Source organism: Camelina sativa, chromosome 12, assembly GCF_030686135.1.
Source record: "Camelina sativa cultivar CO46 ecotype springtype chromosome 12, ASM3068613v1".
NCBI lineage: Eukaryota > Viridiplantae > Streptophyta > Magnoliopsida > Brassicales > Brassicaceae > Camelina > Camelina sativa.
This window is the reverse complement of record NC_141891.1, coordinates 35,916,855-35,940,416: the sequence shown is the minus strand read 5'-3', so window position 1 is coordinate 35,940,416 and position 23,562 is coordinate 35,916,855. Positions and strand designations below refer to the sequence as shown.

Here is a 23,562-nt window from a genome sequence, read left to right as displayed (position 1 = left end):
GTGTCGCTTCGGGAAACATGGGTATTGAAAATCTTAAAAACCCGTGGGTTCCAAATTTTAAAGGAATTCCTGCCAAGATGACGGATCCTGCCGTAGGTGCCTCTACATGAGCTTCAGGTAACCAAATATGAACTGGTACCATAGGCACTTTGACGGCGAAAGAGGCGAAAGAAGCAATCCATAGAAAGATTTGGCGCCGCTCACTAAATTCTGTGGTTAATGATATTTGTAAATCGGTGGTTCCTGTTTGGAAAAGAATCAACAGAATAGCTAATAGCATAAAAAGAGATCCAAGTAAAGTATAAAGGAAAAACTGATATGCTGCCTTGATCTTTCTTTGTCTCGAACCCCATACTCCTATAATAATGGTAGAGTAAGGGGTGGCCCCAAAGCGGAATTGACCGGGGGTGCTTGGTCGAAGCTCCAGTAGGTAGCCACTCCCTTCTCAGGGAACCGTACGTGAGACTTCCGCATCATACGGCTCCGTCCCGAGCTTCCGTCGTCGGCCCTTGTCATTAGATCACTATCTATGCATGTATTTTTAGCCTGGACTCTCTAATCTTTTACTTTTCGGGTGGTGGCGAACTATGCAGCTTTCGTTGCGGGAGATGCCCGCCCGTAGGGCCCGGCCTGCTTCTCGCCCGAAAGAACCGCTCACTAGCTCTAGCCGGACTAGTGGGGCGCCCTATCTAGAGACATACTGAAAACCATACCTTTCGAACCGAACGCAACGCCCGTCTTCAAAATCTAAAGATAAATGGGCTTGTTAAGAAGAAAGATGGAGTGCGGCCTGTAGAGCACATGTAACGCACAGTCGGGTTGCTCACGCAGCGGATCTCTCTTTCTTATAGTACGACAAAAGGAGAGATGTGAAAGTAATAGCCCCTTACCTTATGTTATGGCCGCTACCCGACTTACGGCCTTTACGCTACTACTACTGTGATGTGAGCGGTTCTTTCGGGTTTGATCTTTCCCAATTATCCTGGCCGGAACTTGTACGCAGCACTTATACGGAGGTGCATGCATAAAGGTTTGGAACTCTTTTTTTATTCTGAGAATCTGAAGGGCAGGACCCTATTCTCGAACCCTTTGCCGAGCTTAAACCTGCCCGCATTTCCTTTTGATTTGACGGGGGCCAAAGAAATGTCTCTACCAGCTGTCAACAGTCTTTCTTCGGAATTCTACTGAACGGGTCGATCCTCTACTCCCCTTTGTTTTAGCAACTTATCCTAAGGTCTCCTCTCCTTTCAGTCGAGTGACAAAAGTACCTCGCCAAGAGCTATCCGGCGACGACAGAGGAACCAACCCGCTTGCTGTGGCGGGGCGGCTTTTTTGTTTCACAATAAGACCTGGACGATTATCCCTAACCTCGGTAGCTTACGAGTTTACGTCCATCCCTGGTCGGGTACAGTTTCCTTTTGATTTCTCCCTTGTAGCCGTTACCTGAATTCGCGCAAGTGTGTCCACACCCCCCAAACAGACTTGACGAGGAATCCATTCTCGCGAACAAACACAACCCCTACACACACCTAGGAGCACCCCTTCCTGCATATCCATACAAGACCCGAGTAGGCGGGTCGAGGTCCTACGAGGTACCCACTATACTCGGAGTACCCTCCCAAAAGGAAAAAGATGTGTTTGTCAGGTTCGGTTCTTCTTAGTTGGATTGGGCGGGTTCGACCAGAAATGCTATGCTTACACACAAGACTACCCCTCTTCCCGAAAGCTTCGCGGGGACTACTTTACGACGACGGACGACCGCCCGTAGGGGGTTTACTGCACAAGGCCCCTGCAGAGGAAAAGCTTTCTCCCAGCGAATATAAGATACTCCGCTCCGCACAACATAGGGATTGGCACGCTTTCGGGAAAAACATAGAATAGTAAAAGATCTAGCATGCGGAACACGGCGATCATTAGAAATTCACGAATTAAAAATGCTGTAATATACTCTTTCCCATAACTTCTCATACCAGACCAACCCACTGAAATGCAAATAGGGATCAGAAATGTGGTCAATATCACGAAGAATAAAGAGATACCGTCTATACCCAAATAAAAATTGATGTTTTCATAAGGAAGCCATCGAAGGCTTTCCACAAATTGAGATTTGGCCGTAGAAGAGTCGAATTGTATCCGAGGAACAGGAGAATACAAAAAAGTAATAAGAGAGGCACACAGACCAATTAATCGTATCGGTCGTATTCTTGAATTTGGAATGAAAAGAAGAGTAATGCTTCCTAGCACAGGACACAGAATAAGACCACTTAGATTAGAATAGCATTCACAGAAATGTTCTAACATAGAATAGAATCGAACATTGAAGAGATTCGTTGACAATAGTAAAAAGATGGGCGCTAAATTCCAATACAATAGGGGTCTATCAGTTCAAGTCAGCTGAACACCGTGATTTATGAGTGGGTAGGTGGGTTAGGCGCACCTCTCGCCCACTAAGAAGTAATGAGGCTAGTCTCCCCCTGGAAGTAGTGGTGCCCCCTTCCCGTGTATGCGCCTTTATTTATATTCTTTCTATTTTTGCATTCTTTATCCGATGGATAATCTTTCTAAATAAATCTCTCGGGCAAAACGCAATTCGTCAATTTCAATCCCAAGGTGCACCTTGCCTTTTCAGGTAGCTTTGTTACGCCTATTCAGCTATTGGTGCATTGGTCATAGCCGAAATTCGTCGAAGAAAATGAAGTTTTTTCTTTCTTTCAATCCAAATAAGAGAACAAAGAAACCATTCAAAAAGAAATCCAGGATGACAGCTTTCAAAGAGTAAGAAACCATTCAAAAAGAAATCCAGGATGACAGCTTTCAAAGAGTAAGAAACAGGGAGGGGGAGGCTTTCGAAACCAAACGAGACTAGAAGGAACATGGGAATTAGCACCATTCCTATGAGTGTTTTTGTCTCGAAGAGCCAACAAAGGGAGGCGCGGCAGCCCTTATCGATGAATTAATGAGTTTCTTCGCCCTCTTTCTCTATCTCGGTTTAGCATCATCATATATCGATCCGTATAAAATTTTGATTGGTTGTAGCGCGGGAGCAGCTACTCTATGCTGTGGCTCTGTGGGGGTGGGGGCAGCCTAAGCCTGATAGAGGCAGAAGCCGGGGCCACCGGAGCTATCTGCGTCGAGTGTGTCGATTGAAAGAGGAGGGGAGACAACTCAAATGCCAGCGCAAAAATCTAAAGAGTCGTGCCGTTCAAAGTGGAATTCTTTTAAGATCCATTTATTGCTCGATTTTGCATGCTCTGCTCTCCCCCCAAGAGAGACTTGTTCTCAAAATTAAGGAAAAGGGAAATCGACGGTTGGTTGTTGACCAACGGAAAGGCATGGGAGTTGGAATGTAAAAAAATAAGAATAAATGGGATTTGATCATTCAGCGCGGTGCAGCCCATATAAGGTAAGGAGCTTTAGCTGTTCACGTTACAGCTACTTCGTTGGCTCTTACTATACTACGATATTTTCATTGATCGTAGCTAATTCTGATTCCATTGCGAAACGAAAACCGCTCCTTCTGTAACAACTGATTCTACACAAGAGCAAAAGAGCCTTTTTCTTCCTAAGGATCTATTCATTTTTTCATTAACAGTCGAACCGACCGGAGAGAGATTGCTTTTATCACAGACCAGAAAGCCAGGAATTGCTTCCATCACAGACCTTCTCTGGTCACCAGCCTCTTCGCCTCTTTTGCATTAACATATTCCCTCGTACCTGACTTCGTTAGACGATCCTACTTTAGGGGCTTGAAAGCAGAAAACAGAGTAAGGAATAGATGCTGCTAGGGCTCATACGAAGAAGCCAACTCGGTAAAGCTAGTTTACGGTTCCTTTTCTTGCTTGACGGTACGCTTTTAACCAAGCCTAATCCATATAAGAAAAGCAAACAACTATGAAAACAGGGCAAGAAGATGCAGACGACGGTACGCAATGAGACTGGAGTACCTGGCAGGGGGCCTAAACAGACAGTAAGGGGGGTGGGTCTAGGAGAAGAGAGAAGAACGAGGGCAAGCATAAGAAGCAGTCATTGAAAAAAATAAGAAAAGAAGGAGCTGATCCGATGGATGAAGATAATGATCAACGGAAACTATCGGCTATGAAGTTAGATGGCATAGAAGAAGGTTATGCCAATATGGATGGCTTGCCTGGAAACTAGCCATGTATGTACTCGGCTTTCGCACTACTACTTGGTCGGATCAATCTCACTCTCGAAATTGGAAAGAATCAACTCAAAATGTGAGGGAAGCACGAAGCATAACATTTGAATGAGGGGCCCTCATCAATGAATTAATGAGTTTCTTCGCCCTCCGAAGGACTCGTTTTCAGCTCCTTACTTACTCTTATATATTATATTCAAAAAAAAGTCAAAAAATCAAATGATTACACAGCCCACTTCGCTCCGCTGTTCTGCTCGCTCCGACGATTCTATATACCGGCCGAAAGAGACTGAGCCCGGGCGAAGCCAATCACATTGAGTTGTAGATTGACATAGTTAACCTTTAGTGCACTTATATATAATATATAGTCAGAGTTGAAGCTGAGCGTTCACCTTAGCGGCACCTCTGACCTCAGATGCATGTGTTAAGCATATAATTAGCGAGCGAACCATACTTTGGATATCGGCTCGGAGCAAGGCCAGTCGCTGGATTAAGACTAACAGGACCATTCCTTATGAAAGACCCAGCAAGAGACGTCACTACCTACCTACCTACCTAGGCCTTAGGATAAGCTCCGGTGTTGAGGCCCGAAGACTGGAAATTCAACCCTAATAACAAAGTTCCTCTCCAACCAGTCGAGTTACTACGTTCCTTGCTTCACTTCAGTAAATTAATTAACACCGTATGTATTTGATTCCATCTTGTTTTTCTGTGCTAGTTACTATCTGTAGTAGTGGACTAACTGGGCTGGGCACAACTCATTTGAAAAGGAATGTCAAAGCATTGCGGATTCTTCCTTCGACGTCTTATTGCCCTTGATCTTAAAAGAGATGCAAGCCTTACTTACCTATACCTTTTATATCTTCCGCTCTCACGGATATTCGCTAGCTTTGTGCCTTTGGTGGCCCTTGACTGACCCGTCTCGTATCGTTTAGATAGTAAGTTAAGTCCATGGGTTCTACAATCTTTTGTTAACCTTTAGCTGCGGGCTCCACGGAGAAAGTTGTCGTATAGCAGCGATTCCTATTGCTATTCTATGGTCTTTTCTGTCTTTTTCCCTTTACCCGGTCCTATCTCGAGCAGGATCACTCTGCTCTTTGGTGCTCGGGATTCCCATTCAAGAACCAGTAACTCACCGTCTGATTCACGCGGATCAGAGCCATCGAGTCGATAATAACTGTTCTTTGGTGCAGCTCTGACCCTACAGCAAGATCACGCCGCCGTTAACTAGATAGTTCAGGGGACGAGTCTCTTAACTCGATCTTATTATTTGATTATTAAGCCCGCTTTTGCGTTGCCGAACTCTTTTTGTATTTGCCATTAGGTGAAGGAAAGAGGAACCCCTTTTCCATAGACCAATTACCTGAGATTGACTAGCATGAGGACAGATAGGCTAAAGAGAGGTTAACCCTAGTTGATTCTGCACTCCCTAAAGAGAACAATCCATTCCTTTAGCATAGCTAACGAATAAGGAAAACTTAACTACGGCGCTCACCGAATGTATCACTCATCCCGCTGGTAAGGAGTCCTCTGTGTGTTATAATCTTTATTGGAATTCATTGATAGTTACTTTGCCAGGTTCTAGGGGGGGCTACTCTTCTTTTTTTTCTCGATCGAGCCGCTCTCCCTCATTCCACTCGTCCAGCCCTCTTCACGAACTTGTACAATCGATGCCACAAAAATAGCCAACTCTATTATCAAAGAAATAAGGAAACGGGCGACGATTTGGCACCAGATATCCGGAGGTGTGGAAAGAGCAGCTGTGAGAAGCGGAAAAACCATCAAAAAACGACGATTGTTCGTGAAGGTTTCCAAAGAAAGACCCCTTGGTTCTGGCAAACAGATCACAATTACAGGTACCTGGGAGCATACCGATGGAATGAACGAAATACGAACAGTTAACATAATATGGTCATAGATCTTAGGTTGTAACTTGATCATGAGCGAATTTGTTGATGTTGCACCCACGAAGTATGGAAAGTGCCAAACATTGGGAACGACCCGAGGAGGAGTTAGGAACAGGAACAAAAAAAAGCGAGAACCACTTAAATGGAGGAATCGATTGTATTTCGTCCTTTGTTCTCCATAGCAACTGGGGATCAAAAAGCACCAAATTTGATAACTTATTAAAGGAAAGACGAAATAAGAGCATGCTATTGAAGACGTTGCAACAAGTGTCGAAAAGGCCTCCGTTAATTGTGTACAAACAAAATACGAGTCAAAAGGCAGGGTAAGAAAGGGTGACGCTAATGGAGATATTAACTCTTCCGGGAACCAGTAACACGTAAACCATGTCAAACCAAGACCGATCAATATCCGAACGGAACGGATTCGAACTTCTCCTAGAATCGTTTCCGATGCGAAATGAAATTCATAGGATATATATATAAGTAATTCAAAGCTAAAAGTGAAGGATTTTATAGGGTTCATGTACCCATGTTCCTAAACGTATATCGGCTAATGGTATGCAATTTCCTATTTGATAATTTATCTCAAGTATTTCGTATCTATAGGCAGGGGGCGTGGCCAAAAAGCCTACACTCCAGCGGACTGCCCCCTTCTAATCCGTTCTTCACACAGTGAATAAGGGCTTAGGATGGTCATTCTGGGCGGATTGCAAGAAGGAGCTGGTCGAAGGTTTGGACCAATCGCAATTCATTACCATTTTGCCTGCTTCTAATTGATGACTGGCTATTATATAAGTGTTGACCTAAGCCCCTATGCAGGGGCTCGGCTCCCGAACCGTACGTGAGCTGCCTCGTACGGCTCTTCCTAAGAACTTGAAGCCCCCTCTCCCTAAATCAAACTTTTTTTGAAAAGCCTTCGCCCTCCTATTCAACGGGGCTATTAGAGAAGCAGCTTCGTTCCTTGACTTCTTTGCTCAGTCAAGCTTCCTTGTTCCTTAGTGTAGTCTCGGTCCATAGTTTAAGACTCCGTTCCTTATAGTATAGTCTATATCCACAGCTAACGGTGACTCCGTACCGACGCCTTTCCCTTTGAAGACGGCTAAGTTACTTCGTAACTTTAACGTACTTTTTTTCTTACTCTATCATAGGCCTTCGTCGGGCTGGCTTTCATCCCAAAGCCTATAGGCGAAGACTTGGTTTCGATATCGCTCATGACTTGTTATAGAGTCCGTGTAGTGGTCGGCCTTCCCATCAGAAATGGGAAATGATAGAGTGGTCGGCCTTTTGCTTGCCTCCTTCCAGCTCAGAATGCCTAATGCCTATTATAAGTTCTAGAAGCTAACCGCCAGAAGCTCACCCTTCGGGTCTCGCTTCCAGCGCAGGAGGCCAAGCATTCTGCCAGACGTCCCGCCTTGAGAGCCCCGTTCGCCTTTGTTCAGTAGATCTTAAAAAAAAAAGAAAGACTTCAATGCAACCTTAACTACAACTACATTACGCAAGCTCCACCAATACCTACCTATCGAGTCAAAAAAGTACCAGTGACGGTGACTTTCTAGGTTTATGGATTCAGTCAGCGAAAGTCCTCAATCAATATCAACAAGATGTCGTGACCGGTGTAGCTAAGTTTCCAAAGGTGAACAGCGCCCTTTATAGTCGTAAAATGCTTCTCTGAAAAGTAAGGAAGGAGGCAAGCAAATGAAGGGAGGCATTACGGGCCGACTACAAGAAGGAAAGCTTCGTAGACTCGACAAACCGCTTCTATAATGCCGACTACTAAGTGAAGACTTTCCCCCTTCCCTTATTAAATAAAGTCAAGGGGAAAGGGAAGCGAAGCTTAGCGAGCTGGCCGATCACTACATAAGCCGCTGGCGGAGAAAGCTCGAGGAGAAATATTCATTCGTTGCTAAGCCAAGGTCCCAGGTCTCCGAGTCAGCCCGCGCTTTTTCGAAGAATCCTGCACCCATGGGCATATGGCCTGGCAGGCCTTCCCTTTCCGTCGGAGCTTCATGGGTGTTGCCCCGTTCCCCAATCAGATATGATATTTGGATGTGAGCTATACTCCGCGAGGAGCCAAACGGGCGTATGGCCTTGCCATTGGACCTCTCTTCCCGTGTGACTAGAAATGTTCAGTGACAACCTCTCAATTGTCATTGCCTGGCCTCTCTTGCTACCGCGGTAGCACCTAGTGTGGTCAGCACCAATCGTGTTCGGGCAACGAAGCTTACACTCATTCACATTGGTTCATCCTGCTATGCCCCGGGCCTTCTGCTCTCCGTAAAAAAAAGGTGGCCGACCTTTCGTCAAGGCTCAGGAATCCGCTGGACATCTCAGCGGCGGGATTTTATACCCGCATCTGATCGAAGTTTCATTTTAGTGCCCCCAGATAAAGGAGAGCTCTTTCTAGGTGGGTCGCTTCGCGCAAGACATTGCTTAGGACCAACGGGTCACACGACAGGTGCACGATCGACTTTGCACGCTCCATCCTTCGCCCTCAAACCCCGGAGAGCTTTGAGTTGCTTCGCCCTTTCGCCTATCGGCTTGGCAGGCAAGCTACCTTGATCCGTCTTCGGCTTCGATTTGTTATGCCCAGCAGCTCCAACAAGCCCTAAAGTATCTTGCCGCCTAAAACTCTGCCAAGAAAGCCCTGCTTTACCTTTGATCCTATGTGCCCAGAGAATGCTATGCGTTCTCCACTTTCGGACCTCGCAAAGAGAGAACGTGCTTTTTCCTCTCACTTTCTGTCTCATTCGCGGAGCGAAGAAAGCGGGCTTTGCCCCAGCTATCGCTATCCTTGGGAGGAAACCAAAAGAGCTAGCGAAGGCAAGGGATGCAGTCTCTCTCTTGGCCTTTGGAGAGGAGAAGGCAGAGAAGAAGACGTCCTTCACTAAAGTTTTTGTGCTTCCAGCCCCCTTACTAGCAAAGGCGCTCTTAGACGAAGACAAAGGAGGCATTCCGGTAGGAAGGCCGACCACTACATAAGCGGCCATCAGTCCAGGAGAGAAGCAAGCTACCTTTCTTTTATCCACCTTCCCGGGCAGGAAAGAGAACGAAAAGAGGCCGCTGATGGTGTTCGTGGTAGGTTCGAGGATCTTGCGCGGCGGAGCGAACTCCTCGATCGTGTTCATTTTTTTTTGGAAGCCTCTTTTGATCCATCGTACTGGAGCGATCTGAGAAGAACGATTAGGGTCATATTCTATACTCTCTACAATGCCCATAGAGGAAGTGCTTCGTTTCAGATCAATTCTTCGCAGCAATCGCTTCGAGCCACCCCCTCGGTGAAAAACCGTAATACGCCCTGAGGAATTCCTACCAGCAGACTTTCCTGTACTCAAAGTCAATTGTCTAAGTGCTCTTGCTCTCCCTGATCTCATTGTCTATCTCGTAATCATTTGATTCCGTCTGACTCCTCCTACTCCTCCTTTCCGAAAAGATCATCCTTGGTCCTTTTGACATAAGATTCTCGGCCACCTCTGGTCCGGGTGCTCAACTTTACTTTTAGTAGATCGTGACTATGATTTTAGATCGCTGAGTTATTTAAGCAATTCTTTCTATATTCTATATATTATTATTTATATTATTTTTGAGTCTTTCTTTTCATAAAAATGGATTCCGAACAAAAGAAGACAAGACTTCTTCCTGGATTAGTAGTGAAGGAAGAATTAGTGGTTGGTTTGGTTGTTGACCAATGAAAAGCATGGGAGAAAGAAAGATGCATTTTCGAAACTAAAAAGTAAGGGACCCTTGTTTACAAAGCTGTCACTCCAAGTCAAGCATCTTTGGGAATATCCAGATTAGTCTTCTTTTCTTCTTTCTCTTGACCCTTCATTGATTGATCTCGTTCCCACTGAAACCCCCTACTTCAAGGGGAATCGAAGAAGTGAAAGAGATAGTGAAACTGGGGCAAAAAGAACTTAAGGCTCAAAAGATTCAATTCTTGCTGCTGGTAGCCGGTCTGCCGGTCGATAAGCAGCAGCTACAGGACGAGAGCTAAGCTAGCCAGCCGCCAACCAAGCAAATGCGCTATCCCTATCCCTTCCCGATGCGATGTCGCTTACTTTGATTTGAATTAATGAGGAACGAAGGCGCATGCAAGAGAAAAGATGGGCATGTGAACTTCTACTTCTTAGTAAAAGGGCTTACTCCTAGGATTGACTGGGTGAGGTTCCCCCACCGTAGCAGCTCTTATCCTATCTGCTCTTGGCATTGAAGCTTTCTTCCTTTCCGCTCATGGTCTTCCTACTCCGATCTCGCTTCGGGCACTATAAGGGCTAGCTGGCTTTCTTTCCTTGCTGCTGCTTGTGCTTATTTACCGTACTATGATGAGTGAGCTTGCTCATATTTCTTTATTGCATATACTTTTTTGCTGCTCGCATACCACCGTACTAAAAGTGTACCGATTTCCGCCTATTTGCCTCTCTCGATTGCAAGAGGAAGACCCATCGCTCTACTCATCATGTGAAATGCCCAAACATGGATATGCCCACCTACACCTTGATTTGAAACCTTTAGCCCGGCCGGAACCCTTTTTTTCTTTATCCCTGATCGATCCTTGGTAATAAGATCCCCCTGACTCGCCAATCTGGAATCGAACGAGTTTGCTAATCTATCTTATTTCGCCCCCCCCGACCTCAGTTCTCCTGTGCCCTAGCTGAGCCTTATTGCTTAGCAGTGATAAAAGAATTCTATTCTATAGTCCATACTTAACAGACAGACAGGCTTCCTTTCGAAAGGCTAGGCACCATTTAAAGCTCCCCATATGATGGGTCTAGGCTAGTTGAAAGGACTGACCTCAAGTCAAGCGAACGGCACCAAGTAATCCCCATTTTAAACCTTTGTGGCATCGAGCTGGCAAAGATAACCTAACCTCTATCCATAAGAAGAAAGAAGAATCTCGATCTAATTGGAAATTTCCCGTCACCTTTCTTTTTTACTTGGCTGGTTCCTGTTTGCCAAAGTGAAAGTGGCTTCGTCCGCCCTTCCCATAAGAGAAAACTACGATTCAAGCTGGCCAACAGCGAAAGATACAGAGAAAAAGAAATAAGATGTAGGGGAAGGGGTAGCTGTGAAACTAACTGGAATACAATGAGACGTTGATCCTCCTTGGTCTGCAAGCCAACTCAAAGGAAAGAAAGGACGGAACAGCCATTACATCAGTGATCGGCAAACACAGGGAAATCAACAGATAACAACGAATGACATATGAAGGGTTATCAGTGATATTCCAAGCTGGTAAACGAAGTAAGAAAGATAGGAAAGATATTTAAAAACGGGGCTATCGCCCCTGCTTTAGCTACACTTACAAAGGGATCACTCGAGAAATAAGCTGTGATTCACCAGCTCAATTCCCTCGTTAGATAGGGGGATGAAACAACAGCTACAAAAGTAACCCAGGGAAAGGCAGATCCGAAGGATTGATACGAGAGGGATTGGACGAGGAACAGTGAATCGAATCAAAATGAATGGACTAGTTCGGTATATTCGTAGGAGTCAGCGCACAAAGATTCTATACCAGTAGAATACACTACACAAGGATTCTCTACAAAAAAATAGGAGTTAGCGCTCCAGTAGGGAAGGGAGGACCTCTTGAATAAGTCATAATTGCATAACCTATCTCCGTCCTGTGAGAAAGACCTCCTTAAGAAGACGGGGGCTAAGTCAGCTGCTTAACCTTACCAATATAGGTTACGGTAGGTGTGACTAATCACTAATCTAATCTCAATAAAAAAATTCCACATCCTGACATTCCAACATGTGACTCACTGCCCGAACTTGTTTTTATGCTAGCAGGGATGGTTCGGGCGGGTAAGAAACATAGTCCAGGAAGACTAATTGAGAATGGGCCCATGGACCAAGATATCGATCCCTCCCTGACTACGGAAATGACTCAATGAGAAGCCCCCGCGGGTAAGGCACAGATCCACTGACCCGGACCTGCATGGAATGGTCCATTTGAACGGGTTCGGTCACTTGCTCGGTATCAATGGGATTGAAGGTGGGTCCAAGCACCTTCATGGGAGAGAGATTATGGATCTTTGGGATCGTTTTTGTGTTAACCTGCATACTCGGTAAGTTTTGCCCTAAAAAATAGCTAAAACTCGAAGTTAGGTTTTACCCCAAAAAAACGATGCTAGGTTAGTAATTCGATGGAAAATAAACAAATCGGATAGACCTGTTTATCCTTCTTGCGAGAAACCAATTTGGGTTGGCTTGAAATCTGACGATATTTGAGAACTTGTCGGTTTGTTTGGGTTAACCTGATTAATGTTCGGTTTATCTCTTATGATGAGCGATTTTAATGTTGCTTTTGTAGGAAAATCACTCTGGAGGATGAATCACAAAAGAGGTCAATGGATCTTAGGCTATTGCATGGAGTTGCTTATGGTCATTCATGGTTTGGTAAATGGGGTTACCGCTTTTGCAGTGGGAGCTTTGGTGTGGAAGAACACCATTATCACAGGGCAATTGCGTTTCTAACCTCTATATCTTTGGTGGATGATATAACTGCTAATTTCAGAGAGAAGAAAGCCAATCTAAATATAGGCGACATAGTCAGGTGCTATAGAGACATGAGCGAGATCCAGCTGACTACTCTGCAAGATCTCCTTAGATTCATGCTTACTATCAAATCCCTAGCCCCGCCCATCAGAATACCCATAGGAAAGATTGAAGCACCTTCTGTTGTGCTTCCATCGATGAAAGCGTATGGTACACGAGCATGCCCTCAAGTAAAGCAATGTCCTAAAGATAAGGAGAAATCAGTGAAATGTCGGAAGTTTGCCCTCCCCCTCCCCTTACAGGCTTGCTTTCACTTCCCTTTCCGTAGTAGTATGACTCTTCTGTCCGAGTCTTTCAGATCATAAACGTGAAGAACAGCTTTCGAATTGATTCATCTCGGCCTTAGACTGCTACGGTTAGCTCTTGCTCTGAGCACCTGGCCTTCTATCTCTCAATCTTGCCCTTTTCTTCCGTGAGTATACCAAATGGTTCGCTTCTGAAGAGTGATTTTCTGGGCCAATGGAAGGGAGAGAGTACAGCATATTCCCAGTGAAGGAAGAAAGTATTTGAAACAAAACTAAGGGAAGTAGCATTCCGAGTACAAAGTTTGACTAATTGGCTCAGTTGCACTGAAAGGGTACCGGAAGGAAGAATGACAGCTAAACAACTTTGAGTTCCCAAAGAAGAAAGAGTGAAATCTCGTTCCAAAAAAAGAGACAGACAAACCAGGCTTATCGATTGACAGAATAATACGTATATAAGAAGATTCGAATTCCAGTTAGATATCAATCGAGAAAGCGCCGCCAAAATACGCTTCGCCACGTGTAGCCCTGTATGGACTCGCGAAGCAGGTCTCCGGTGTACAAGATTTGATCTAACTATTGAGTGAGGACTACTTCCCGATTTTGAGAAAAATACGTATATAATAAGAAGACTGCTTTGTGGAGTGGAGTGCCCGCTACGCGTCTCTAACTATCACTAAACTAAACAAAGTGGAATTAAATAAGAGAAAGAGATTCATTGGATAAGTTGAGAACAAAGTGGTTCACAGGTAGCTCAGCTGGTTAGAGCAAAGGACTGTAAATCCTTTTTGTGTCAGTGGTTCGAATCCACAACCACTTCTATTTGAAGCGTTCCTCGGGCGATAGTAAACAATAAATGCTCGAGTTACTAAATACCCTACCCCTCTCTGATAAGGTAATAAACGGAAGAATATCAAGGTAATAAACGAAAGAATCTCAAATTTATGAAAAATCTAGTTCGATGGCTGTTCTCTACAAACCACGAGGTTCGACTATTGTTGCTCCTGCTCGGTAGTTCTGTAGCAAGTTTTTTCGGACGTTTTATAGGATCTGAAGGGGTTTCCCGTTTCAATCTTTTTTTCTTCTTTTTCCTCTTGGTTTTTACAATTTGTCTATTTCGATCCTTTAGTAAGTATTTAGGAAAGAGGATGGCACAATGGTGCTATCTAGCCCTTGTTTGTCAAATATCCCTCTTTCTCGTTCTTCTACGTAGTCATGTCTTAGCGGGTTTTGGTACATTCTCCGCGGATGTCGTTACTATATTTTATGCATATGCAGTGACGGGTTCGTCTGGGGAGATAGTGAATCACCAAGCCGAGGCCTCTTCTGAGTGGTTGACGTATACGTCCGATATGCTGGAAGATTCGACCAGTTCCGGGCCTAGCTCGTCGGTCAATCAACCGATTCCGGAGGAGCAGGCTTGGGAACGGGAGGCAAGGGCACACCAACACGCCCGCATCTCTGCGGAGATCGAAAGTATTATGGCCGCCTGCGAGAATGAGGAGGCCGCCATGATACGAAAAGCCCACATCCTCTTGCATCAACGTGGGATAACTCTCGAGGATGCAGAGGATGTCAAGCGTGCTCTCCAGTTGGCTCTCCATGACGACTGGGAGCACGATATCGATGACCGTAAGAGGCATTTCACCATGCTGAGGCGCAACTTCGGAACAGCTCGCTGTGAAAGATGGAACCCTTTCATTGATGAGCTCCGGGGTTTGGGCAACCAGCAGGTGAATTGCAGACATTATATAGACTAAACGAGACATACCACGGTGGGATCTTCGACTGGGGTGAAGTCGTAACAAGGTAGCCGTAGGGGAACCTGCGGCTGGATTGAATCCTTCTATAGATAGAAAAGTTCTTAAGCAAAGACTGGAGATTCCGGTGGTTTGATAGAAATGTTTCAACCAACTCGACTGCCTACGGACTCGAACTGAAACAACAGAACAAGCAGTAGCTGTTACTACCTACATCCGGTGTGCTGCATTAGGAGATGAAACAGAAGCTACACCTAGAGTTGTCCCGAGGGAGTCTCCCATCCCTTCTTATCTAGCAGTGTGCTTGTGCTATGAAACTAGTCCTTGGCTAGCCGAGGGGTGTGCTAAAGGGATCCGTCGCCTAGCTCCCTTCAAGTTTGCCTAGTGAGATATTATACAGATCAATCAGCGAAGGTTTGACAAGGAAAAGGTGGAAACTGGGGAGTTGGCTGATAAAGATGGACAGTAACGATTGCGTAATATAAATTTATCGGCCTCGTCATCGAAAGCGGCTTCCAATTGCTCGGAAATTTTCAGCTATATGGGGGGCTTGGATGGTGAGCAAAAACTATTGATCAAGAAGTTGGTCAATTTTCGCATGAAAGAAGGTAAAAGAACGAGAGTTCGTGCTATTGTTTATCAAACTTTTCATCGCCCAGCTCGAACTGAACGCGATGTAATCAAACTTATGGTTGACGCCGTAGAGAATATAAAGCCCATATGCGAAGTAGCAAAAGTAGGAGTAGCGGGTACTATTTATGATGTCCCTGGGATTGTAGCCAGGGATCGTCAACAAACCTTAGCTATTCGTTGGATCCTTGAAGCAGCTTTCAAACGACGTATAAGCTATAGGATAAGCTTAGAGAAATGTTCATTTGCTGAGATACTGGATGCTTACCAAAAGAGGGGAAGTGCACGTAGGAAAAGGGAGAATCTTCATGGACTGGCTTCCACCAATCGAAGTTTCGCGCATTTCAGATGGTGGTAAAGTGAGACCACATAAAGAGCTCTTCGTCATTCAGTCAGATTATTAAGTAAGATATGGTTTGACCCTTTTCCTTTTTGTTTTCATTTTCATCCAGAAAGCCGGCCTTCCTCATACTCCTCCCTTCATTCATTGAGTTAGAGGAATCCATAGGAAGCCCACCCGTTATGCATTGCATGAAAGAACCTTTCTTTTTTGTATGACTTCTCTTTTGCCTCAGGTCGAATGAATACGAAAGGGAGATCAATCCAAAAAAACAAAAAAAGGCCATGAATGAAGAAGTTGGGCCTTTCACCCTCTTTCTAGTTACTCTGGGAGCTGATCTGATAAATGCACTTCAAAGGGAGGGAAGGCTAGGAATCTCGTTTTTGCTCCTCGTACACATCTTCCTCAGTCCGGGCATTCCGACCGGCGGAATAGGCATTCATATAATCCATTTAGCCATCTGAGGCACCTCTATTGGATGAGTTGACCTCACCTCTTTCATTCAGATCTGCAGAGACAACTGGAACAGAAGCTGCACTGGAAGAGGTAGCTAAGCCTGCCGAATCTTGGGAATTAAAATCTGTTACCGACCTACGTTGAAAATAAACCAGCAGCTAACTGCTGAGTAAGAAGGGCAGGGTCGGTACTCTGTAGGTGGAACAAAGTAAGGTCGAGAGTCGCGAGTCAAGAAAGGAATTTTCTTAGCACCAAAGGATTATAAGTTAGAGTTAGACGATGGTTCAGATGTTATGAAGCACAAGGGTGCAGGTAAAGACTACGTCACTGAAGAGTGGTTTGAAGAACAATACAACGATCCCTGCTCGGACAGTAACTGGTCGAAAAAGCCTCTGCTAAAGATCGTCTTTCTAGCAAAATGACATTCTCCTAACTGAGAGAGTCAAGGGCAGCTCTTACCCTGCCAAGCCAATCTAGATGTCTTACGCATAACACAAGATAAGCCGCTTCCAGTGAAAGCAGTAGTGAGGTAGCTCAATAAACCTAGCAAACACCGGCTAGATAAGTGGGGCAGGCTGCTAACTCAGGGGATTCTTTGTCGATAGAAGGCATTCGCGAAAGTCGCCGATGAAGAAAAGCTTTACTAAAAGAGGGCTTCTCATTATGTGGATACAAAGGCTTCAAGTGGTGCGGTTCCCACAGGAATTGCAAACACCTGAAGAGAGCGGGTCCAACCCGATACGATATCCTTCTTTCCCTAGAAAGAAGTATTCACATAGTCCAATCCATTACAGCCCGGGGCAGTCTAACAGGCGTAGATCACACTGGAACTGGAGTAGTGGAACTAGCACGACGAACAATGCTCGGCACTCTGGTCAAGTGAGCCCCTCTCATTCTCTATAATCCCTATAGTTGCCCTGTATAAGCATTCTTAATATGCCCTCTCAGGCTAATGAAAGCAAAAAAAAAGCAGAAGGCCCTTACTACACTAAGCGCTACGAGAGCCCCCTATACGGAAGGAGACTCTATTTGGTCAAAGTCACTTTCCAGAAGAGATCAAGTCGTTTACTTCTTATTTGTGACTCTTGCCAACAATTAGTTCTTGTAACTGGCACTTGACTCAAACCGCTTGTCTAAATACTGGAAAAGAGGGAATTGATTCAAGATTCCCTTGTGCCCTACAACCCTCGAGGCTTTTAAGTCCATAGCGCCCGATTCGATCACTCTATCGAGTAGAAGTCCAGGGATGCTTCAATCGATTCTTAACACCTTGAAAACTCCCTTCTTTATTTTTGATGAGAAGGCCAATTTTTAGCTTTCTCGGCTTAACGACTCTTTCTTCGAACCTTTTGGTATGTATTGCCCCATAACTATAGATCAGATCCACCAGACGAGAAACTCAATTCCGCACTGCTGCTGAGTCGTCGGACTTATCCACCAAGGGATTCGTGGAATTTCTGTGAATTGCGTTGGGGGAAATCTACCAAAGCTAGGCAGATAGATAGACTCCTTTCCCGCTGCTAAGGGAGAGCAAGAAAGAAAATCAAATTCTTGTTTTTTAATTAGCGCCTCCTTTTGAGTATGCCGATACTAAGAGTCCTCTCACTACCAACCAGCAGACATCATCTGGCTGGGTCTTGCCGGTATCAACAACGAGAAAAAACAAACCAAATGGAAACAGCAACTAACTATGACTCTTGGCCCAGACAACGTCCTAGGCGTAGGGTAGATCGGAGCAAGAGGGAACGCCTAGACGACGTTTTTATTCCTGGGCTGCTGTAAGTAGATCGAGAGGTCGTTCCGCCCCTTGTCCCCGAAGATGGGTAATATGTTCTCAAAAAATGTTGCTTCAATCTGACCTAGCTGGCGAGCGATCCCAGTTCGCGGCAGAGAACAAGACAGCAAGCGAGCGTACCTTTGTTCGCTTCTTCTCCACCAAGCACGAAAGTTTAAGGATAACTGTAGGTCGGTGGCTACCTAAGGAAACTCCGATTCGATCCGCCCCCCCGGCTGGGAGGCATTTACCTCATCCCGATCACAAGGAGAGGTTCACCATGATGGGGGTACTTCTAATTTTCCTTTCTGGAAAGAATGAAATGCATAGGGGACCATCCTTTTGTTGCGGCATGCTCCTCAGATTTACGGATTCGCAGGGGGCGGAACGACCTACTTAGTTGACTGACAATGACAAAGGCCTTGCGAAACTAAGTATGGCCTTTCAAATTGAATCTTTAGTAGTCTATCAGTGGTGCGAAGAGAAACATATCTTTTTATGACTTCTACTTATTGATCCCGGCCCGGAAAAGTGAGCGACCAGGTTTATAAAGACTGGTTCGAAAGGCGCGTCTAGCCCTCTTGATGAATGAAAGAAAGGGTTTCTGAGCCCTAAGCCCTAGCCCTGTAAGCCCACACCTGTGTAGAGTAGATCGTTCAACACCTGCGGCACAAACCAATTTTTGACCTATTGGTCCTAGTCTCATAGGCGACCGAACGGCCGCCCCCTAATTACTAGACCGACCCGCTATAATAATTCCATAAACACCTAGCGAAGATATGGCAAACAAATAAAGTAGCCCTATGTTCGGATCTGACAATACCATACCATAATCAAAAGGTACAACGGCCCGAGCGACCAGACTTAACATAAATGTAGCCACTGGAGCCATTCTAAAAAGGAAAAAATTAGCACTACTTGGTGAAATAGGTTCTTTTAGAATCAATTTCGAACCATCTGCTACAGGTTGTAACAATCCGAACGATCCCACTACATCAGGACCCTTTCTACGTTGCACAAAAGCCATTACTTTACGTTCAGCTAGCACTAAAAAGGCTACTCCTAGTAGAAGTGGTAGAATTATTCCAAGTATTTCAGCTGGAACAGCTATGTACGTTTTCGATTTTTTATTTACTCATGATCTGGCCTGGTTGACCCAATCATGATATTGAAGGATGGGACCTTTTCTCGAAAAACTCCCGATACCGAGAAGAGTTGAAGATGGTGCAACATTCCATCTACTCTCAATGGAACCCCCTATCACTTTACTCCCGAAATAAAGCACCCCTTCTCCGCGAACTATCTCAATCCCCGTTTAAAAATAATTGTTTAATATAGATAGATTCGTCCCCACGTCTGAGAAGGTCCTTTTCCACTTGGTCCAGAGATATTATTTCTAGGCGGTCCATTTCGGCCGGGCTAGATCCGGGGTTCGAAATGTCCAGCGCCTCCCGCCTCTCGTTCAAGAAATCGCAAAAAGCCTCTTGAAGAGAGTAGGCGGCCCTTTCTTCCAAATAAGGATTGTGGAAAAGCACCTCGCGAAACACTCCTAAACAGGAGTGCTTCCGCTCCCTTATTTGAAGATCCCGGTTTTAAAAATCCAGGATCCTCCAATATTCCTTTTGATGGGGGGAATTACGTAGGGATTCCTTAAATTTCCCCCCAATACTGTCCCTTTTCTTTACCAAGCAAGAAAGGATATTTTTTGGCTTCAAGGATTAGAATTCTATTTTTCATAGAAGATTCTAATCCCAGATCAGGGGTAATAGGCCAGGGCTCCGAAAGGACTCTCAGTCCAAAAGAGTCCTCCGACGAGGAGTTGGCGGTGGGGCTGGGGGGGAGAGCAGCCTCTACCCAGGGGGGCCGCGTCCATTGAGTCTAAGAGAGCAAATGATGGTATAGCAATGAACATCGAGATGATACTAGGAAAGATGGTCCGAAGAATCTCGATAGTAGTTCCATGAACAATCCTTTGCGGGATTGCATTTTTTTTATAGTGGAAATGCCATAAAGCGCGAACCAAGATCCATAATACGAAAACCAAAATCAGAATGAGGAAGAAAAAGATATCGTGATGTAAGTCTATTATTCCTTGCATTATAGGTGTAGCTGCGTCTTGAGATCCTAATTGCCATGGTTCCGCTGCATCACAAGGAGAAATTGTGAGGAATAACCATTTTAGAACAATCATTTTCAAAGCAAAGGTTCCTTCATTTTCTGCTCCCCCCAAACAAAGAGAGACTGATTCTGACTCTCCCAATTAAGGAAGACGGAAATGGCTGGTGCCGGTTGGTCCAACCAAGAAAAAAGAGATGGGAATTTGGGGCGTAAGATTCTTCTTCTTCTTACAATATTTTGAGTTAGATGAACAGATCACTCCTCTAAGCAGCCTTCTGATTATATACTTTTCTATCAATCGATAAGCCCGGGTGGGGCATTCTATCAAGTTCCGATCCTTCACTTGCTGATATCAATGGGAATCACATTGGTGTTGATGTTAACACAGACTGACCGCAAGATCTTGATATCTACGTTAGATGATCTCCCAATAGTCAGATAAGATCTTAGACACCGGAGACCTGCTTCGCGGGATCGCCTAAAAGGACCTGATCCGCTCTTGGCAAAGCTACTATGGGCGGTGTTTTCTTGATCCGATTTCTAACTGGAATTGGAATCTTCTTCGATTAGATTGACATCTGATTTTCTTCTCTTACGATATTTTTTATATAAAGAAAGAAGAGAACGGACAAAGGTAACAAAGAGTCAAGTCTTACTTATTATTTAAGCTGGAATGATATTTTTCTTTTCTTTCGATATTTCCTTGTTTACTCTTTGGGAACTTTTTGTTGTTTAGCTTTCATTCTTTCTTTACTGCTCTGTCAGAATACCAAATTTAGCAAATTAGTAAAATTTTTTACTCTATGTGCTGTTTTTCTTGTCTGTAATCGTTGCACCCGGAATGGTACATGGTTTAGTTTAGCGAAGAGGAATCTGTACATCACTGGGAACGTCATGGCTTGCTGTCTCTTTTTGTTTCGTTACCGGAGGGTTCGTTTGTGTAAGGCGCGTCTAGCCCTATCGAACGAAGGAAGTGAGCTGGTTAATCGCAGCTTACTTCTGGAGTGATCCCTTTGCAGGTGTAGCTTAAGCAGGGGCTATCGCTGCGTTTCAAAATCTCTTTGCTTACCACTTGACTATATTCCGTGGTTGGGGTTTCATTCCCTATGTCTTCGAGCCTTTCTGGGAATGTGGAGGAACCCTTTTGTATCAGTTGTTAGCGAGCCAAGGAAAGAAAGTTTGTTAGCTAGGTAGGGAGGGGCAAAGTAAAGGGAAAGGGGCGCTTCAAACCGGAAACGCTACGTCTCGCCGAGATTACCTCGGAAATCAACTAGGAATGCTTGGTTACACAAACCCTAAAGAGACACTCTTACACAGCCGCCTCTAACTCGCACTCTTTCTTTACAAAGATCTTGTCTTTCCCTCTTATACAAGTCGAATCTCTTTCTCTCTCTCTTTGCTCCAAGCCAACTGGTAATTGGCCACATCCTCTTGTCAGCGATGCTCTTGATTTCCGAGTTGTTTGCTAGGCTGGTTGATCAAGGATTTGTGCTCTCTGAGCTAGGAGTTTTATTTCTTGGCTTTGTGGACCCTTATAAACCAGCTTTAGTAGCTCGATATCGTACTTTGGATGTTGTTCTTTCCTTTCGATCAACCAATCTTGTTCTAATTCCTTCCTTTCTCACCACCCTTTTAGATAAGATTTTCCCTAGAACAAGGTTACACTACGTGATTCCATATTCTGATAATAACCAAAGAAGGAATCTCACCTTAGACATTATGTCCAGAGCGCATCTTTCAATCAGCGGAGCTTTTGTGACTCTCTCTGTTTATCGACGTATGAAGCCTCCTTAAGCTTGTGAGCTATCCTTATTCTATAACCTAGCTGCCAGCAAGACTAATCGGATTTCTTTATAGTTGAAGGAGCCGGCATCTCTTGAAATCTGTTCTAAAGAGAGTGAGTCGACAGGCGAAGCAAGACTCTGATTAGGAACTGGTTCACTTCCCTTTCTATATAGATATAGAAGAGAGAGCGAACGGTTGGAAGCAAGAAAAGAAGCTCTGATTCTGTTGTGGGAAATCCATCTCGCTATAGTATAGGTGGAAGTCTATAAATAAAGAGAAGTCTCTGGAATTTCTTAATTCTGTCAGATTGCAAAGAGCAGCAGACTACCCTTCTCTAGCTCTAGTTATCAAGCTTTACTTCCTTGAGAACGGATAAACTCTTACTTATTGGGACCTGCCCCAGTTACCTCTCCTCTGTTCAAGGTTTAAAGTACTATGTTATTTTCATCGACAATTATTCACAAGGTTCTGTTGGATGTTCCCGTAACTAAGTTTTTCTTTTTTACTTTTTATGTACTTTAGACTTTTAGACTTTTTTAAGTGTGGGGAAAAGGGCGCCCTCTACTTCTACTTTTAACTAAACGCGAACAGCCGGCATTGCAAGCAAATAGAGAGCCCCCGCCCGTTTGAGTCGTTGCGAGCCGGAAAGCGTACCGGCAGTTTTAGTCGCGAAAGGACCGCTTGCTTTATTTTCTTATTATTCTAAATAATAGATATATAAGATTATCTATCTATAAACAATAAGAAAATCATTATTTTATCTAATTGGGCATTCCTGGGAAGAGGAAGAAGCAGATAGAGCAAAGGCCTCCCCTTTGCTTGCGTCCGCTCTTCCCGAAGTGAGCAAATTGCATGTAGAGATCCGTAGGGGCTTATAGTTTAATTGGTTGAAACGTACCGCTCATAACGGTTATATTGTAGGTTCGAGCCCTACTAAGCCTACCACCCCTTACTCTTCACCCGAAATAAGGCAGTCGAAGTCGGCACAAAAAGTAGGCAGAGTAGAGGCAGCAGTTGCGGGTTCAGGTGCGGCTAAATCAATATCCCCGTCTGGGGTTGGCGGAGTTGGTAGGAAGGCACGGTTGGCACAGTTCTGTAAATAAGAGATGTCTCATCCGGTTGAGCTGTCGCAATCAGTCTTTCTTTCTCTTCCTGGTAGCAGAACGAATAGGAGATCCAACATGACTGTATTAAGCCTGTCGCAATCAGGGTTAAGCTAGCTCATTGCCAGAAAGCAAACAGGAGCTCTTATTTAGATCAGAGGACGCTCATCCCAGGCAGGCAGCAGGGGCTTCGGGTGGAAGGAATGAATCAAGTAAGGTGCGAATACTGTGTTTCAGTGATTGATTTCTCCTTGAAATTAGCTCCGCTACTCTACGGACTTCCTTACTTAGCCTTTCTTTCCCATTTCACTAATGGAAGAATTGAGCCAAAATTCTCAATGAATTGAGCGAGGGTGAGAAAGGTCAGTAATTGAATTTCAAACTATAGAAATCTGTTCTCAGTGAGCTTTGAATCTTTGAATTGGTAGTTGGTTAAGGATTGGAGGAATGGGAGTTAGATCTGTCCCTAGTTCCCCTAGCCCTAGATTAAGGTTACTTGAAACAGGAGATAGAGTTTTTCTAAGGAGGTTAGCTGGTTAGTGATGGGAAGCCAGTTGTTAGTCCCCTTAGCCCTGGATTGAGGTTAAGAGTTTGTAGGGAAGAAAGGTAGAGAGTAGAGGGAGAGTCGATTTGGTAAGTTGGTTTGGTAAGCTAGCCCCTTCAACAAGGGATTTCAATGGCAACAAACCGCTCCCCAGGATGAGGCAAAGAATGGAATGGGGTGGGGGGGACTTCC

General features: G+C 44.7%; 5 protein-coding genes across 5 annotated transcripts; 3 read left to right on the top strand and 2 right to left on the bottom strand.

The window, feature by feature from the left end:
- Positions 1-6,859: 6,859 nt before the first annotated feature.
- LOC147933144 (Nucleic acid-binding, OB-fold-like protein) lies at positions 6,860-9,434 on the bottom strand. Its single transcript, XM_087477776.1, has one exon. The coding sequence runs from the start codon at positions 9,432-9,434 to the stop codon at positions 8,508-8,510; it is 927 nt and encodes a 308-aa protein (XP_087333902.1). The 3' UTR covers positions 6,860-8,507.
- A 1,418-nt stretch (positions 9,435-10,852) lies between these two features.
- LOC147933143 (uncharacterized) lies at positions 10,853-12,123 on the bottom strand. The gene is given in 6 exon segments (XM_087477781.1): positions 10,853-10,929; positions 10,995-11,168; positions 11,573-11,681; positions 11,913-11,959; positions 11,962-12,040; positions 12,043-12,123. Coding segments are annotated over 6 exon segments (567 nt in total).
- A 287-nt stretch (positions 12,124-12,410) lies between these two features.
- LOC147933142 (transcription factor-like protein) lies at positions 12,411-12,923 on the top strand. Its single transcript, XM_087477778.1, has one exon. The coding sequence runs from the start codon at positions 12,411-12,413 to the stop codon at positions 12,921-12,923; it is 513 nt and encodes a 170-aa protein (XP_087333904.1).
- A 2,238-nt stretch (positions 12,924-15,161) lies between these two features.
- LOC147933141 (Ribosomal protein S7p/S5e family protein) lies at positions 15,162-17,868 on the top strand. Its single transcript, XM_087477779.1, has one exon. The coding sequence runs from the start codon at positions 15,162-15,164 to the stop codon at positions 15,606-15,608; it is 447 nt and encodes a 148-aa protein (XP_087333905.1). The 3' UTR covers positions 15,609-17,868.
- On the top strand, positions 15,875-18,104 carry LOC147933140 (uncharacterized). The gene is given in 12 exon segments (XM_087477780.1): positions 15,875-15,969; positions 16,097-16,136; positions 16,359-16,430; positions 16,432-16,450; positions 16,524-16,575; positions 16,749-16,845; positions 16,848-16,925; positions 16,995-17,106; positions 17,428-17,505; positions 17,613-17,689; positions 17,771-18,049; positions 18,051-18,104. Coding segments are annotated over 12 exon segments (1,053 nt in total).
- Positions 18,105-23,562: the final 5,458 nt, after the last annotated feature.

Bases quoted from the DNA above. Each gene is read 5' to 3' on its own strand.
- LOC147933144 (XM_087477776.1), bottom strand. From the start codon at position 9,434: ATGAGATCAGGGAGAGCAAGAGCACTTAGACAATTGACTTTGAGTACA.
- LOC147933142 (XM_087477778.1), top strand. From the start codon at position 12,411: ATGGATCTTAGGCTATTGCATGGAGTTGCTTATGGTCATTCATGGTTT.
- LOC147933141 (XM_087477779.1), top strand. From the start codon at position 15,162: ATGGGGGGCTTGGATGGTGAGCAAAAACTATTGATCAAGAAGTTGGTC.